This window comes from Phasianus colchicus, chromosome 8, assembly GCF_987193195.1.
Source record: "Phasianus colchicus chromosome 8, bPhaCol1.hap1.1, whole genome shotgun sequence".
Lineage (NCBI taxonomy): Eukaryota > Metazoa > Chordata > Aves > Galliformes > Phasianidae > Phasianus > Phasianus colchicus.
In genome coordinates, this window is record NC_143443.1 from 23,937,722 (window position 1) to 23,954,022 (window position 16,301).

At 42.4% G+C, this 16,301-nt stretch overlaps 1 protein-coding gene across 3 annotated transcripts in view; it reads left to right on the forward strand.

Moving 5' to 3' along the window:
• CNNM2 (cyclin and CBS domain divalent metal cation transport mediator 2) overlaps positions 1–16,301 on the forward strand; it is a 102,697-nt gene that overhangs the window by 71,723 nt on the left and 14,673 nt on the right. For all 3 annotated transcript variants that reach the window (XM_031597553.2, XM_031597554.2, XM_090145436.1), the window contains exons 2-3: positions 10,359–10,502; positions 15,214–15,351. In XM_031597553.2, coding sequence (XP_031453413.1) covers positions 10,359–10,502; positions 15,214–15,351 — 282 coding nt within the window. The remainder of the gene's footprint in view (positions 1–10,358; positions 10,503–15,213; positions 15,352–16,301) is intronic.

Here is a 16,301-nt window from a genome sequence, read left to right on the forward strand (position 1 = left end):
AAAGCTACTGGTGATTATTAATTATAGACTGTGGTTGCTGTTCCAAACTGATTTTCTTCACTATTTGAATAGGCCCTGTTAAATCTTAATTTTCTGAAATAGAAGAACTCTTCATCACAGCAAAAACAGTGACAAATTCACAGCTTCCTGCTTTGGACTCCTCTCCTCTTTGTTTGATCAATGGAAAAGGCTTTGCTTTCTTATCTGGCAGATTTCCTTCCTCCTTCAAGAGCTCTGGGCAAACTCATCCTACCAGAGAGATGCTCAGGATGGCCGACAGAAATGCTAAATACTGCATTGTTCCCACACTCAGACTTCAAAAATTTGCTTTATATAGTCAGTAATTTAAAATGTTCATGGTGTAATGGCCAAAGACTGATCTTTGAAGTCCCTAAAAAGTTTCTAAAATCTGATTCAGTAATACTATTTTTGAAAGAATTAACATTGCTATGTCTGAATGGAATGATAGTGATGTATTACTAGTTCATTTGAAAACCCTGCACTTAGGAACAAAGCCAGTTATTCTACGTTTGTTCTTCAATAGTACTAATAATGTTATTATTAATGTGACAGTATTGTCACTCTTTCAAACAAGGCAGTTTACTGTAATATTATCTTTTCCTGGATATAGTGACTCAGAAGTTAAACCACAAATCCTGGTTCATTTGGCTGCTTTGCATAATAAGGTTTTTAAGTAATGTATCATTAATATAGAATCTATTAAAATTCTTAGCAAAATGCAAAATCAGTTTTCCCTCCCTCCCTAACTGAAATAGCTCTGAAATAGTAGGTGGTCTTATTCTGTCTCTTTGCTGTTGTGTCAGGCGGCTTCAGCATCTCTTCAGCGGGGTTTAAATGATTTTCTTTTCTCATGTCCATAACTGTCCATCTGTGCATGTTGTTAATAAAGAGGCATGGGTCCGAGAGTCAGCAGTGCTCTGCTCAGAGCTGGTAGTGGAAATGGCACCGAATGAAGATGCACTTGGTGGGTTCAGGACATTGGAAACATTCAGTGCAGTTGAAGCTCTCTGAGGCATTGAGTCTGTTTTGACAGCAGACAATGCTTAGGCGTACCATACCTGTGGTCTTTAAAATAAAAACCCAGCCACTTTTTAACCAGAAGACATCCCACCCATCTCACAGCATGAGACCCCTTTTTGTGCAGCCCTTCCTGCATCATTACATCTCGTGGTACCTGAGCCCAGGCCTGACCTGCATAAACACCTGTGCGAAAAGAAGGCTGTGTTCCTTGTGCTTTCAAGTTGCTGGGGCACCCTTCATATGAAGTCTTTCTTCCATGGTGGCTGTCACAGCATGGTACGTGGAATTGGGGCATCCTGCGTTACATTTTGGAGAAATAAATGTACAGTGCCAGAGAGCTCACGTGGCCCTGATTCTGCTCCCATGCAAAGTCGAGCTCACTGCTGCTGGTTGTGTTTGCAGGCATGTTTATGCCGCTGCTTTGCTCCCTGTGAAAGCAAAGGCACGTAAGTGCTTCTAAGGTTGTATAAATCTCACTGTGTAGAGGTGCTCTTACCGATTTTGAGAGCTAACAGGGTAGCTTTTTGTTAAGCTTCCCCTGGCTGATGCAATGACAGAAATCAGAAAGCCTTGCACTGAACTCAAAAATCTGACAGCGCCATTGACCAGTGGGAGTTTGAGCTGCTGGAATTGCAAGCTGTGTGTGGTATAAATGGCCAAAAGTAAAACAGGTCATTAAAATAGAATATTCATGATCTAAGATGTTGGTAATGCAATAACCCATTTTAATTTATGTCCTAAATAGTGAGCTAAAAGTAAACCACGGGAGTTGATGATGGTAATCAAATAAATCCAGCCCCCGGTTCCTATCTCAACCATAGTCCCAAGATGCTGCCCTTCCTTTTTAGCTCACATGCTTTGCTCTCAGCACTGCTTGGTCCTTATGTAAGCACACTGGCCTCAACTAACCTCCTCCTAATGTCCAAGTGTGTTTCTGTTACTCCTTCTAGTACTTTACCTTTGCAGGATTTTAAATCCCGTGCTGTAGATGCCAAAATCCCAAATTAAACTCCATTCCAGGAATCAAGAGAGGCAGGACTAGAAGGAAGATCAGGAGCTAGGATTTTTGGCTGTGATGATATACATCGGGCTGCTGTTTGTCATGTTTTGATTACCTGAACATGGAAGCCGTTTGAGTTCATTGCTCTTCATGTCTGACTTCTGGTCATAAACATAGAATTATAGAATCGTTGAGGTTGCAAAAGACCTCTAAAATCATGTACTCCAACTGCCAACCCATCACCACTGTGCCCACTCAACCATCTCCTAACATTCATGTTTTTGTTTACTGAATTAGCTATAGGTGAGCAGAAATAGCCAGCTGGACAGGTGGGAGTGATGGAGGGCACTAACACCCTTGCCATAAATGATGGCAGGGCTCAGCAGTTGTCCCTTCAGGGCAGGGGTGACCTGAGAAGATAGGGAGGTTACAGGTGTAGCAACAACACAGAGCTACAGAAGGAGACATTACACAGCCTATGGCATTGTTGGTCATTGCTGTGGAGTCTTAGCCCGAGGTACACATCTCCCAGAGGAGAGCTGCCCTGATTCAGTAGCAGGCCAGCACCCGGCCCTACATCTGCCAGGGTCCAGGACGGGTCCTCACCACCTGAGCTCTCAGGACCTGCAGCTTTGAATTTAGCAAACCCAAGGTTTTGCGCTCCCTCTACTGGCTGCATTTCTGCTGCCTGGTGCCCGCTGTTCATCCCTGAAGGAATGCTGGAATTGGTGGGGACAAGCTCAAACAAACAGGGAAGTAATGAAATTTGCATGGGTCCTTTACAGGGTCCTTGGCCACACTGTGAAGGTTCAGGTCAGTAGAGATGCATTTCCTATGCTTCTTTGCAGAAGGTCATTGTTTGCCTTAGGAAGCGTAAGTCACACTTCGGAATCTTTTGAAGCTGGTGTGGAAGACATGAACCATGACCAAGAATATTCTGTTTGCTTTCCTTACATTTTATCTGTGTTATTTTCTTCGGCATTAGTCCAAATAGCGATAGATCTCCCTCCAGAATCAGTGTTTTCTCAGTGTTGCTACCACTTTTCTCAACTTCTCTTTGCTGCATGCTCTCAAATACTTCCTTGATTCATGTTTTAAACATCCAGCTTTTTTCTCATCTCAAGCCACCAGTGTCCTCATACCACAACTTCTGGTTTGATACTCAAAGAAGAGGGTGTCAAAGGAGAGATTGTTTCGAGTTTCCTCTTTCAAACCTTATGTTTTCAATCTCTTCCTCTCCCACTGAAGACCTCGCAGGTACTTCTCTAGGACATTACCTTCCAGTTTGGGAGACAGCTTCTGCTTGTCCATGTACTGGACTGCAATCAGATGTTCTGGCCAATACTGAGAGCAGCTAGTGGTGTGCGTTCACTGTACCCTGCTTTTAGCATTCTCAGCTGTATCCAGCCCAAATTCCTCCAAGATAAGGACTGCATGACCAGGAAGCATTGGCACACTGTCCATGACAAGGGGACCTGTACTACCTGTACTATTTTACAGGGACTTTGAAACCATTCCTCTTTACTCTTTCACTTCAGTTTTGCTGCTTGTATACACCTGCTAATAGGTTGCCATAAATGTCCTCACTTCTCTGGATTCTCCCCTAATTCTCTACTTTGATAGCAGAGCTCTGAGTTTAAATGACTTTTTTCCTTACTTTTCAGTTGTCTGATTTCCTACTGACTTCTTCTACTCATGGACCTGCTCATGGACTTTTCAGCTTCCGATCTGAGTTTGCCCAGTGCAGTCTGATTGCATTTAAGCTGCCCCAGGTAGCAGCTTTCTCTAGCTATGCTTTTACTGTAAAAAGAAAAAGGCAATCTGCAAAATACATTAAGTTTGGCAGCACGCTTCTCATGAAGGTCTGACCAGAACAAACTGAAGGGTAGGCAGTAGCAGTGGAGTTGGAGTGCATAGAAGGGGTGATAGGCTGCTGGAGATGGAAAATGTTAGCTCATCTGTTCTCTTCCATCTGCCCTGGGGCAGCAGAGAGCTACTGAGCCCTTTCTAGGAGCTTTGTCCAGTTTTTGAGGTTGCAAGTAACTGAGCTTCTGCCATTTCCCTTGAGAAAGTATTCCTTATGAATACAATTTACTGTCAGGAAGTCGTTCTGAATCTCTATGTAATTTTTCCTTTTTTTGGTGTCCTCCCACTAAAATGGGCATTCAGTGTTTTAACACACAAAAAAAATCTATTTAAAGTGCGACTTTTTTTTTTTTTTTTTTAATTTTCCTGTAAGGCTGCTGTGATTTCTAGTTAATGTTTGTGTGAGGCTGTAAGCTCTCTAGTTTAAAGACAAAGAATCACCGTATTCCCTGTGGTACCACTAATACTTTCACTTGTTCCTTGAGGGTCTGGATGAGCTTTGTGTGGCTGCATTAAGTGAATGTTATTGGATTCCCTTTCCAAATGTTTATTAAATGTGTGCGTGTTGTTGCTGAAAAGGGCTGGATATAAAAAGCCTGTTCTGAATCTAGGTTATGTTTGTGCAGGAGTTTTGGTTTTCTCTGGATTCTGTGAATGGTGTTGTGTAGAACCTGAGGACAGCATGCAGCAGTAGGTAAAAGAGGACATGGGGGGAAAGTAGCAGCCCCATTCCCCTGCTAAAAATAATTGATGCATGAATGCAAATTTCACTAATAGACAAGAGATGTAATGCCCTTGAACTGTGCTGCAGAAAAGAGATTTAGGAAAACACATGTTACATGGCTATAATTGCTTGCAAGCCAATGCTGTTCTAAAGGGAGTTGTTTTAATGGTTAAATTATACAACACGTTTTAAAATTGATTGTTTTGCATAATGCATTGTTGAACCTGTGAATCTCGCTGACAGACTCAGTTGTTTACCTTTAATGAAATCGACCCAAAACAATGCAATCATGTAAGAATAAACAGGCAGATTTTTCAGAAGCGCAGGTTGCCAGTTAGGAAATTCAAGGGCAGCTTAACACCTGGGATTTTTCTCCATGTTCTTGTAGGTATGTTAAACAGGTTGTAGCTTAATGTTCTAGGGCTCTTGCCAACAGCAAATGGACTCTAATTACTGGTTTTTAACAGAAGTGGACTAGTCTGATTCTAGTTCTACCACAAAGGAACTTTCAGGGACCTTCTGTTGTGTAAATGTCTACCATAGGTAGGGAGATCCATTTAATGCTCTGGCAGCAGTATTAAATATCAGCAGTGCAGTCTGGCTAGTAGCATCATTTTGCTATTACTTTTGGTTGTACACATGGCCATATTTTATCACTGAAGGTCAGTAAAACATACTTGCTGTTTTTATGTATCTTCCTTATGTATGGAAAATTTTGCATTTTCTTAGGTTCCTAAGCAGAAATTCAGGAATTAAAAGTGAGAAATGGAGCTTGATTTGAGATTTCGTTCAGTGTCTCTTAGGATCACAGGTTAATTTAGAAAGGGTCATTGTGAAATGAATTTAGAAAGGATCGTTGTGGTCTTTTTCAACCCTGGCCATTCTATGATTCTATGACGGATCATCTGGACATCATCTCGTGCAATCCTCTGTTCAGAGCAGGCTATTTCTGAAATTGGATCAGTTCACTGAGTTTGAATACCTCCAAAGATGGAGATTTTGCAGCTGGGCCTCTGTTCCGGCGTTTGACCATCCTCATAGGGAACAATGAGAATTTCCCTTTTTGCATTGTGTACCATTGGTATCTAGCTTTGTCATTTCTGTAGTCTACTATGAAGTATACGGAGACTTTTAAGATACTCCCCTTTTATCCTGAACCAACAAAGATCTTTACACCTTTCCTTGCCCGTTGTGTACTCCAGCCCCTCACCTTCTTATGGTCTATCTGCCCGAATTGTTTCAGTTCACCAGTATCATTCCTGTAGTGAGAAAGACAAGCTGGACACGGTAACCCAGGTTTGGTCTCAGAAATGCCAAAAAGAAGGGAGTAATCCCTTCCTTTGACCTGCTAGCCATTATTACTAATGCAGCTGCTGTGCGGCTTGTGTTGGTATAAGGATACACTGCTGGCTTGTGCAGCTCATCTGTCAGCACCACCATGTCTCCTTCTGTAGGCCAGTCCACTTGGACTCCACTGCCACTCCTTGGGTCTGGTTTTGTCCTTTATTCGTGACTTGGTGTTTCTTGGACTTCATAGGTTTCCTGTTAGCCCATTTCTTCAGCCCGTGTGTCCATGGGGAAATGATTTATGGGAATGGGGTTGGTAAAGCTCTCTTCGTGTGTCAAAGCTCTTCATGTAGACAAGGACCTCTGTCTGGTCTGGAGCAGATGTTGGTCACGATGGGACATTTGCATCTCTAGTTGGACTGCTTGACAATATTCTTAAAGCTTTTGCTCTAAACCTAGAAATGCCTCAGGATCAAAGGATCTTTTTTTTTCTCTCCTTTTTTTTCCCCCCCATTTCTTTCAAGGAATGGTCAAGGCATTGACCAAGAGAATCAGTATTTCTAGCATTTCTTCCCACGGTGTTCTGTGCAGTCAGTCACATGGACTCACTTGAGCACATTCAAGGTTCACTGACCCATGCGGATTCCACTAAGCATCTTCATGCTCCTTGATTAGCTTAATAAATTAATCTGAAGCAGTGGTACAGAGCGAAATCCAAGCTGAGCAGCAAGATTTTGAGCAGTGGGGTGAGAATGCATTTGCTTCTAACAAAACTGCTTGGTAAAGTAACAGAGATTAACACTTGTCCCAGTTTATATCCAGCGCTGTGCACACGTGTAAGCTCTGCAGGCTCATGCTGATGTTACCAGCCACTGCTGTAGATGGGGAAGCTGAGGCAGAAAGCAAACACTGCCTCCTTGCCCTCTTTCCGTTTAATGTATTCTGTTATTAAAGGCCTATAAATAAGTATAGACAATCCAGGTTTCCTTACCTGGATGTGTTCTTTGCTCAGCTCCTTGGTGGATATGTACCACATGTACTTTACAGTGGAAAATGCTGCTGAAACTTCTCTTTCTCAACTGAATAATAAGGCATGGCAAATACCAGTAGCCTAATAAAGTCTTTGAATAAAACCATAGCCAATTTCTGTTTATAATACTCAGAGGAGTCGTTATTTTACTTACAGACCACTTTTAAAGTTGGACACATGCTGTTTTGTACGTCTTTTTATGATGCATTAAGGACTCCTTGCACTCCTTTGGCTTTTCCTTTCTCCTTTCCTGCCTTGATTGCTTCCATGCTTGCGGGCTGTTTGGCAGTCTCCTTTACAACAACCAGAAGTCAAGCTGACACTGAGAAGGCAGCCAGTCTGGGATCATGTCTTCACATCTCTGTAACCAATACTTATTCCACTGTCCGATGATTTCTGGCAAATCTCTGGATCAAAATTAACGTACAGAGAAGCAAGAAATATAATTTTCAGATCTGATCTCTTTCCTTGAGTGACTGCAGGAGCACTGAGGGAAAGAGTAATTTGAGAACAAATTAGATTGGTTTAAATTCACCTGGCCGCAGCAATGTGATGAATTCATGATAGCTGTGAACATGAAAACTTGAAAGTCGAGGGGGAAAAAAGATGATCATCAACCTGCATTTGGATAAATTGTGTGTTTGACAGATAAGTGCTCTGCAGCATGTAATTTGAATGATGAGGATCTAGCTGACGATTGATGCTGCCCAGGAAAAATTTCATTGAAACTATGACAAGTTTCAATTGTCTTGTTAGTTTGGGTGATAAATAAAAACGTAGGTATAGATTATGGCCTACCCAGAAAACTGTTTCCTTGTTTTTCATTTCAGTTCCTTCTCCAGTCCCATTCCCTTAAACCTCCCATTGCTTGTAGACGTGCCTAAGACTCTACTGTTAGTTCTCTTCAAAAAGTAAACTTACATAAACTTTACCATAGTAAGTACGGAAGTGGAGGGAAGGGCTATAATTTGGTGATTTTCATTAAGGCTGAGTACTGCATTAATAGCACAGTTGTGTTGCTTGAAGAAGGTTTATTTTATTTTACCTACTTGAATGGATTTGAGCAGTCTTATTGCTAATTGATGGAGAATGGTGGTACTGGGAACCAGTATCTGAATGGGCAAATGTGAATGAGCTGCTCTGGTTTGTGATTGATGTATGTCTTGAAGGAGTTGTGTCTTGGCTTGAAAGCAAATGTACTATTATCTGAGCAGGCACTAGGAAGTCAAGTACAGTCTTTTGTTTTGTTTATGTGGCATTTAGGTGCTGCAGTTCTTGAGCATGAGAAGATTGAACAGAAATATTTATTCTTGTGAATGCCTGCTCCCTGGAAGCATTCAAGGCCAGGCTGGATGGGGCTTTGGTCAACCTGCTTTAGAGGAAGGTATCCCTGCCTGTAGCATGCACTGGAACTAGATGATCTTAGAGGTCCCTCCCAAACCATTCTATGATTTATTCTATAGCTGAAGTAATACATTACAGCAGAAGAGGAATGGTAATAACATGTAGATCTTCCAACTTTTTATGAAGATTTTTTTTTTTTTTAATGCTGTTCATTGAGCAGTAAAAAGATCTGGAAGTCTTACAAGGAATACAAAGAAATAAAATCTGGCGCAGTGAAAGACTTTCAGTACAATACGAATGTACTTAAAATCACAAGTCATCTTTCTGTTAATTCACTGTAGAATAAGGGCTCTTCAAGATAAGACTCAGCAGTGCTGTGGAGTTGGTATTTAAAGTATGTCCATCTGCATCTAAACGAGTAGCTCCAAGACAATCAGATTATGCAGTAGTTACTTTGGTGAGAATATCGCCTAAGTGGAATGGAAACTTCATTTTGAGTCTAATATTAGACCCTGCTTTGGAAAATTCCTTTTAAATGATCACAAGCTGGGAATAGCAAAAGAATTTAACTTTCGACAGACAGCATTCACCAAGAATTTGTTTTTAACTGCTTATGTTGGGTCCCTGGGAAAGCAGATGTGAAAAACTTACCAAAGTGAATTGACTTGACCTGATGCAATGTTTATATCAGTAGTTGATAAGTTTTCCTCCCTCGTCTAATTTGCTCAGGATATTTTCATTCTTTAGGCATGAGTAAGTCTGGGTTGGAATAGTTTGAATGCTTGTTAGTCTAATAATCTGAATCTTAAAACATGCAGACGTTGTTGCCTATAAAGGGGTCTAAGCGGAGTTGAACTATTTTGGTTATCTTCCATGGATGGAGATAAGCATCATTTTTGAGACTAGCAAAGAAGAACACGAGACCGTTTGCTTACCTCCCAACAGCTCACAAGGCACAGTGAGACCTGTATTTGTGCTCAGAATGCTACTGGCGTTTGGAGAACCCTCTGAATGCAGAGATCAGCTTGCCTTTTTGTGCAGCTTTACAAAGAGTGACTCTTGGTGGCAGCTGGGGGAGCTGGAAGGGTGTAGGAGCACATTCAAAGGGTTGTGGTACTTTTGTTATTCCTGTGGCAGAAAGGTCCTTAGGATTTATCAAATACACTGTGAGTGATGCACAGCTTAGGAATATTTAGAGTCACTAGTATATCTCATCATAACTTTTCTCTTTGTTAATCAGACACTGTTGCTTTGAATATTTTGATTAGTTAATTCATAAATAAGTCTCCTTCTGCATGGAGTACGTCCAAATAAATTGTATTTGAGGGAAGGGAGGTGGAAGAGAACCTGTGGATTCTGCTGAGCTCCTCTCCCCAGCTCTGCCCATCCATGTCCTTGTGTGGTTTGGCCATCGTGGAGCGATTATAGGAGCTCCCTACAAAACAGGGCTCCAGCCTGACCTGGACAGGATGAGGGGAAATGGCTTTAAACTGGAAAAGGGAGATATAGACTAGGCCTCAGGAAGAAATTCTTTATTGTGATGATGGTTAGACGCTGAAACAGGTTGCCCAGAGAGGTTCTGAATGCCACACCTTGGGAGGTGTTCAAGGCTGGGCTGGATGGGGACTTCGAGCAACCTGGTCCTATGAGGATTGTCCCTGCCTACAGCAGGGGGTTGGAAACTACATCTTAAAGATCCCTTCCAACCCAAACCATTCTATGATTCTATGCCTTTCCTCAGTCAGTGCAGGACATGAGAAGAGAAAACAACCATCCACAGAATAATATAAGATGACAATGTCTCTGGGAAAAGAAATTAGGAGAGACTCCCGATGTTTTGACTATTCTTTAGTGTGCTGGTTGGACCTACGTGGTCCAGGACTGTGTTTCTTACAGGGACATCAAATTATGATTTGGTGCATCTAAAAAATTTTGGATCTTATTAGTGACGTGTGACACCAACTTTTCTGTCTTTCTATTTATACCTGTCTGTCTTTAATTTTGCTGTAATTTCTGATCTCTTAGGAATTTTGAAATGTCTAAACTACTGATCTGTCTCCTTGCAGGCAAGTCTCACCTGGCTATAGTACAAAGAGTAAACAATGAAGGAGAAGGGGATCCTTTTTATGAAGTCCTGGGAATTGTCACTTTAGAAGATGTGATTGAAGAGATCATCAAGTCAGAGATTCTGGACGAAACAGATCTATACAGTGAGTAGAAATATTTGCACTTTTTTTTTTTTAATAGACGAGAGAAAACACCATCTAGCAGCAGCTGTGTCTTACAGCTAACTTGCTGATGGTCGGATGATCTGCAGATCCCTCAGATGGTCAAAATGACTTTTATTTTCACAGCAAGGGCACCTCACCCCTTTAAGCTGTATGAATTCAGAAACAAGACAGCTTTATTTATTTGACTCTTCCATCTAGAAGATCTAGATGTGCAGCATCCCGGTCTCTCCTGTTAGCTGTTCTCCACCATGGAGAACCATGCCTAGTTTAAACCTCTTTATTCCAGTGCTTGTGACCTCCCACGTTTTCTCCTAACCTCTCTCCCCCCTCAAGGGCCTATAGTCTGTGTCCCCACCGTACTTTATAAAGAAAGCAGGCAGGTGGATATCTGTGCCTCAGGGAAGAGGAATGGAGTCTCTTTGGAGTCCATCTCTGTCACTCATTCAGAAGGAGCCTGACAATGGAAAGGCTGCTTCAGGGCTACAAATCAGCAAGTCCTAAATAACTCCTCTTGTAATCACTCAGTACAGCTCCTTCCTTCCTTAGTGTTGGTGTACATTATGGCAGATGATGATGCAGGTTGAGTATTACCCGAGACTTGGCAGATCTGGACTTCTTTCCGAGTTTTGAGTTTCTCTGGTTTTTGGCCAGTTGCCGAAGTGCCTGTTTCCATCTCCACGATCTAGCCTGTGCATATTGGACTTCCTCTCTGTCATTCTTCATCTGTCTTATCTGTACTTTGATCGCTTGCTGGCAGATGCTATTTTTTACTATGTATTCATGGTAGCACAAGGATGTCTCTAGACTCTATTGTAATAGAAATAATAGAAATGGTCATTTTATATATTGTTAATGCTGTTCAGCTGCCCTTTACTTTTTTTTCCCTTTTCTCATGAAAAGGATCTGGATGTTTCTACAGCATCTTTTTCAGGCCAATGCAAGCATTTTCTATCTTTCCTCCAGCCCAAAAGCCAAATCAGCACTTTACACTGTGGGATGGACAAACTTCTACTTTTCCTAATAGATTTCTGTTGCCTGAACTACTTTCCATAGCTGGTTGGTATTTTACCAGTATTTATCTGCCCAAAGATTCCTGTAAATGATGGCTGTGTTTTACATTGTATTGAGCAGTCTAATTACTGCAGAAATCACAGAACTCCAGTTAGTACTGATCTTTTTCATACCTTCACAAATGAATTGCTGGGCTAATCAGTTACAACATAATGCTTTTACAAGGTGAATTCAAACTTTATTTACTAATCCAAAATACTGTTGTTGTTTTTTTTTTTCTTTTTTGTTAAGAGAAACTGTATAGATCATGTTGTGTTGTTTTTCAAGGGAAAAAAGAAGTTTAGACCATTAATAGCATGTTAGAGGGCAGGGAAATGGATATTTAATTTTATTATATGAAGACTTCCTAGATTAACAAGATAGAGGTGGTAAATGTGAATTCATTTGAAACCATCCTTCCTGGGAAGGTTTTGTATAGAAAATTCCTGATTTCAGAATAGGAGGGAAACTTAACCTCTCAGGCTTCCTGGAGGATGCAGGAAAATTTGAGGGGTAGGTCCTACCATGTACCATCGAGATCACCTTCTGGTTTCATTATCATAGAATCATTGAATGGAGACCTTATGTTGCAGGAGACCTTAAAGATTATCTCATTCCAACCTCTCTGCTGTGGGCAAGGTTTGCCAACTACTAGATCAGGCACTAAATCAGGTTGCCCAGAACCCCATCCAACCTGTCCTTGAACACCTCCAGGGATGGGACATCCACAGCATCTCTGGGCACTCTGTTCAAGTACCTCACCACACTGAGTAAAGAATTTCTTCCTATCATCTAACCTGATTTCCCTCTCTTTTGGTTTAAAGCCGTTTCTCCTTGTCTTATCACTATCAGACTGTGTAAAAAGTCAGTTCCCCTCCCGCTACACAAGCCCAGCACCCTCACCTTTTTTGGAGAGCTGTTCCAGCTCTGTAGTCATCTTCATGGCCCTCCTCTGGACCCGTTCCAATAGCTCTGCCTCCTTCCTGTACTGTGTCCTGTATTGGACACAGTACCCCAGTTGGGGCCTCACAAGGACAGAGTAGAGGAGGGCAGTCACCTCCCTCTCAGTGCTGCCCACTCCTCTGTTGATGCAGCCCAGGATACAGTTGGCCTTCTGGATTGCAAGTGCACGCTGCTGGCTCTCATCCAGCTTTTCATCCACCAGGACCCCCAAGTTCTTCTCTGCAGGACTCCTCTCAGGGTGTTCCTTTCTCCCTTTCTTAAAAGTCAGTGTGATGTTACCCATTTTCCATTCACAAGGGACTTTGTCTGACAGGTACAACTTTTCAGATATGATGGGGACTGGTTTGGCAACCACATCAGCTAGTTCCTTCAGGGCCTTGGGATACATGTAGTCTGGTCCCATTGGCTTGTACACATTCAGCCTCATGAGGCAGTCTGGGACTTATTCTGCCCATACACTGGGAGGAATTTCACTCTCCTGAACCCCACCTGGAGGTTCAGGGATGTGAGAGATATGGGCAGCTAGACTGCCAGTGAATTCTGCAGCAAACAATTTTAGTGTGATGGTAGACTGTAACAAATTCTAATTGGTGTAGTGTTGGAAACATGCATTTGGCTTTCTGAAAGAAGCTTATTGCCCATGTTATATTAAGACAGTTTGATTGTTGCTGTGTGTCAGTGCCAATAACCCCTGTAGTATTCATGCACTCTGCTGCTGTTCATTATTAGACCAAGCCAGCTTCTCAGAACTTGAAGCCTTTGAACTGATTTGCTCTGTCCTATGTTTTTACTTAAAAGTAGACCTTATGATGAATTTTGGCAGTTATTATGCCTTTGTTCTGAAGTTTTAAATGTGTTTTTTTGTGCTTTGATGGAAATTAGAAATTTGATGCAATGACTATGGGTTCTGGAGCTGTGCCATTCTGCTGCTTCCATGAAAATGTGTTTTGACTGTGTTTTAGGGTAGAAGCAATTGCAACTTTGTGGTTCTTGTTGAAAGCTGCTATCGCTGCTGAAGCTCTGCAGCTGAATTTCTCACAGGTTGTTCTTCCAGTGGATGCATGGTATTACTTCATATTGCTCCAGTCTGCTGCACCTTTAAGTTTGCAGAAATGGTGGGAGCAAGAGAAAGTGTGAAATATCTTTGATCTATCAACATTGCTTGGATTGAGTGCTTCTGAGTGTGCAGCTGTACTGGGAATGCTGATGGGGTAGAGAGAAGAGGTTTCTGTTGTGATACAGGTAGGCTCTGAAAATGTCTCAGCCAGTGTCACAGTGAATAGCTGTGTGTTTGCCTCTTAGTATTGGAAAGTTGGAGCATTTGATGCACCATAGGAATGTGTGCTGCACTCCTGTGGCCCTGGCCATAGTGGGAGAGCATTTTTCAGCTTTCTCAAAAGGCTAAGAGGTCTCAGTGCAGACTGCAGCATCTACTGAGAGGCATGGAGTTCACCACTGTGACCCATGTTTGACCGGTGTCATGTCTTATTTAGCTCTTTCTAACAGGAGATGAGTTTAATCATCCCTTTAGTGTGACTGGAATGTTGCTGTTTTGCATTCATACAGATCAGAGAGGGTTGGCCCCATGTAAAATCAAGGACTCTTCAGCACATCATAGGATTTTAAAGTCATTTGAGTTGGAAGGGACATTTAAAGATAATCTTGTCCAACTCCCCTGCAGTGAACAGAGACATCTGTAGCTCAATCAGGTTGCTCAGAGCCTGAGGGGAAGACCATCGTCTTACCTTAATATTCCTATTTTCAAAGAGCTGTCAAAACAGGTATGTTAAATATATGTGCTTGTAAACTCTGTACCACTTCTCTGTGTAAACCACAGAGCTACAGGGCAAAAAATTGTCCTAGTAAATATTTCCATTGATATCCAGTGAAACTGTAACTTTGCACAATGGTGATTTGCCTGGCTAGATCTGCAGATATTGATAGTGTGTCTATCAGTGTGCTGTGCCAGGAGAACGGAGCTTTCTGCAGCTGGAATCTGATCTTTAGGCATACCCAGGCTGTTACAACCCCTAGACAGCAGTGCTTTTATGTTGTTGACCCCTAGGATTGTGGACTTGTTAACATTCTGTAACGTAGCACTGTAGGCTGTAGGAGCAGCATCCTTACAGGAAGCTACTGCATATGAGTAAAAGAAGATAGTTGGCACACATTCTTTCTGAACACTTTTATGTTCACAGAATCACTAAGGTTGGAAAAGACCTACAAGATCATCCAGTCCTACCATCTACCAATCACCAGTAGTACTCACTAAACCATATCCTTCAGCACAACATCCAACCATCTCCCTCAACACAACATCTGCTGTTGTTATTAACACTGAGCTGGACTTCTCCTGCCTGCCTAGAAATGAACACACTGTATGCACAATACGCGGAACTTCTCTGCAATTAGATGCTTGCAAGCAGATACTTTTCTTCCATTGAGATAACAAAGTCTGTGAGTTCTGGGATCTGAGCCTCCAGTACAGGTCATGATTATTTCTAGTTTTTAAGATGTGTCAGCAATCAGGGCTTTGCATGTGTACCATAGGAGGGGTCTGTCTGCACAACTGCTCTGGATGGCTGTCCCTGCTGGCTCCATCCAGCACAGTTCATGTTGGACTCCATTCTAACAGAAATCGCTTCCTTCCTTTCTTTTCCCACCCTCCCTTCCCCAGCTGATAACAAGACGAAAAAGAAAGTAGCTCATCGAGACAGGAAGCAGGACTTCTCTGCCTTCAAGCAGACAGACAGCGAGATGAAGGTTAAAATATCACCGCAGCTCCTCCTGGCAATGCACCGCTTCCTGGCAACAGGCAAGTGTGGATTATCTTTTTTCACAATCATGCCAGAGCCTCGGAGGCAGTTGGTCAGCAAAGGCCGGTGAGGTGGGTGGGACAGTGCAGGCGGGAAGGGAGGCTGGATTGTGGGGTGACAAATAATGCCACTGTTGTGTTTTTCTTTTTAAATTCTCTCCTCTCCTGTGTTCAGTGTCGGCATGAACCCTCTGAGACATTTACCAGGGGTGGACCAGTAACTTTAAATTGGTCTGAAAGGTAAGGATGAATGCCAAGTGCCGCACTGCATGTGTAGAGTCCATCAGATTAACGACTAGCAAGCGCACCCCATTAGGAAGAGCTCAGGGAACAAACTGCAGAGGACTCGATACCACTGGCCAGCTGACTGTAATTGCACTCTGGCACTTCATCCAGAAAAAATGCTGGACTTTTTGCAGGATGGCATAAGCCTGTTCCATGAGACTTGTGACTTGAAGTGAAAAACTCTCAACACACTTAATGCAGGCTGTGCAGGCGGTTGAACTGTACATTTAAAAATGGATTTCTTGCTGGCTTGTGTGACCTCCATTGATGGCTTCAGGTTTCAGAGGACAGTTGTCTCCGTCTCACATCACCTTGATGCTTTAGCCCCTGTATGGGCCGTCTGGCAGAGAGGCCAGGGGCTTGAATGCTGACATTGCCTTTCATCATAAAGTTGGTCCCTTCACCTCAGGGATGAGACCTGTTAAGAGGAGACCTTGTGGAAAGCAGACCTTCCTATTGCTCGTGTTGTCTCTCTTTGGCTAATAAAGACTTCTCATGTGCAGGCCATTCAGATGTGCGTCTTTCACTTCTGTATTCAACATATATTTGTGGATTGAAAGTGATAAAGTTCTATCTCCGGTTGGCCAGCTCAAGCTGGAAATTAATACTTCCCCTCCTCTAAGATACAGTAACTGCCTGCCTAGGTGCTCTCAGTCCACCTTCGT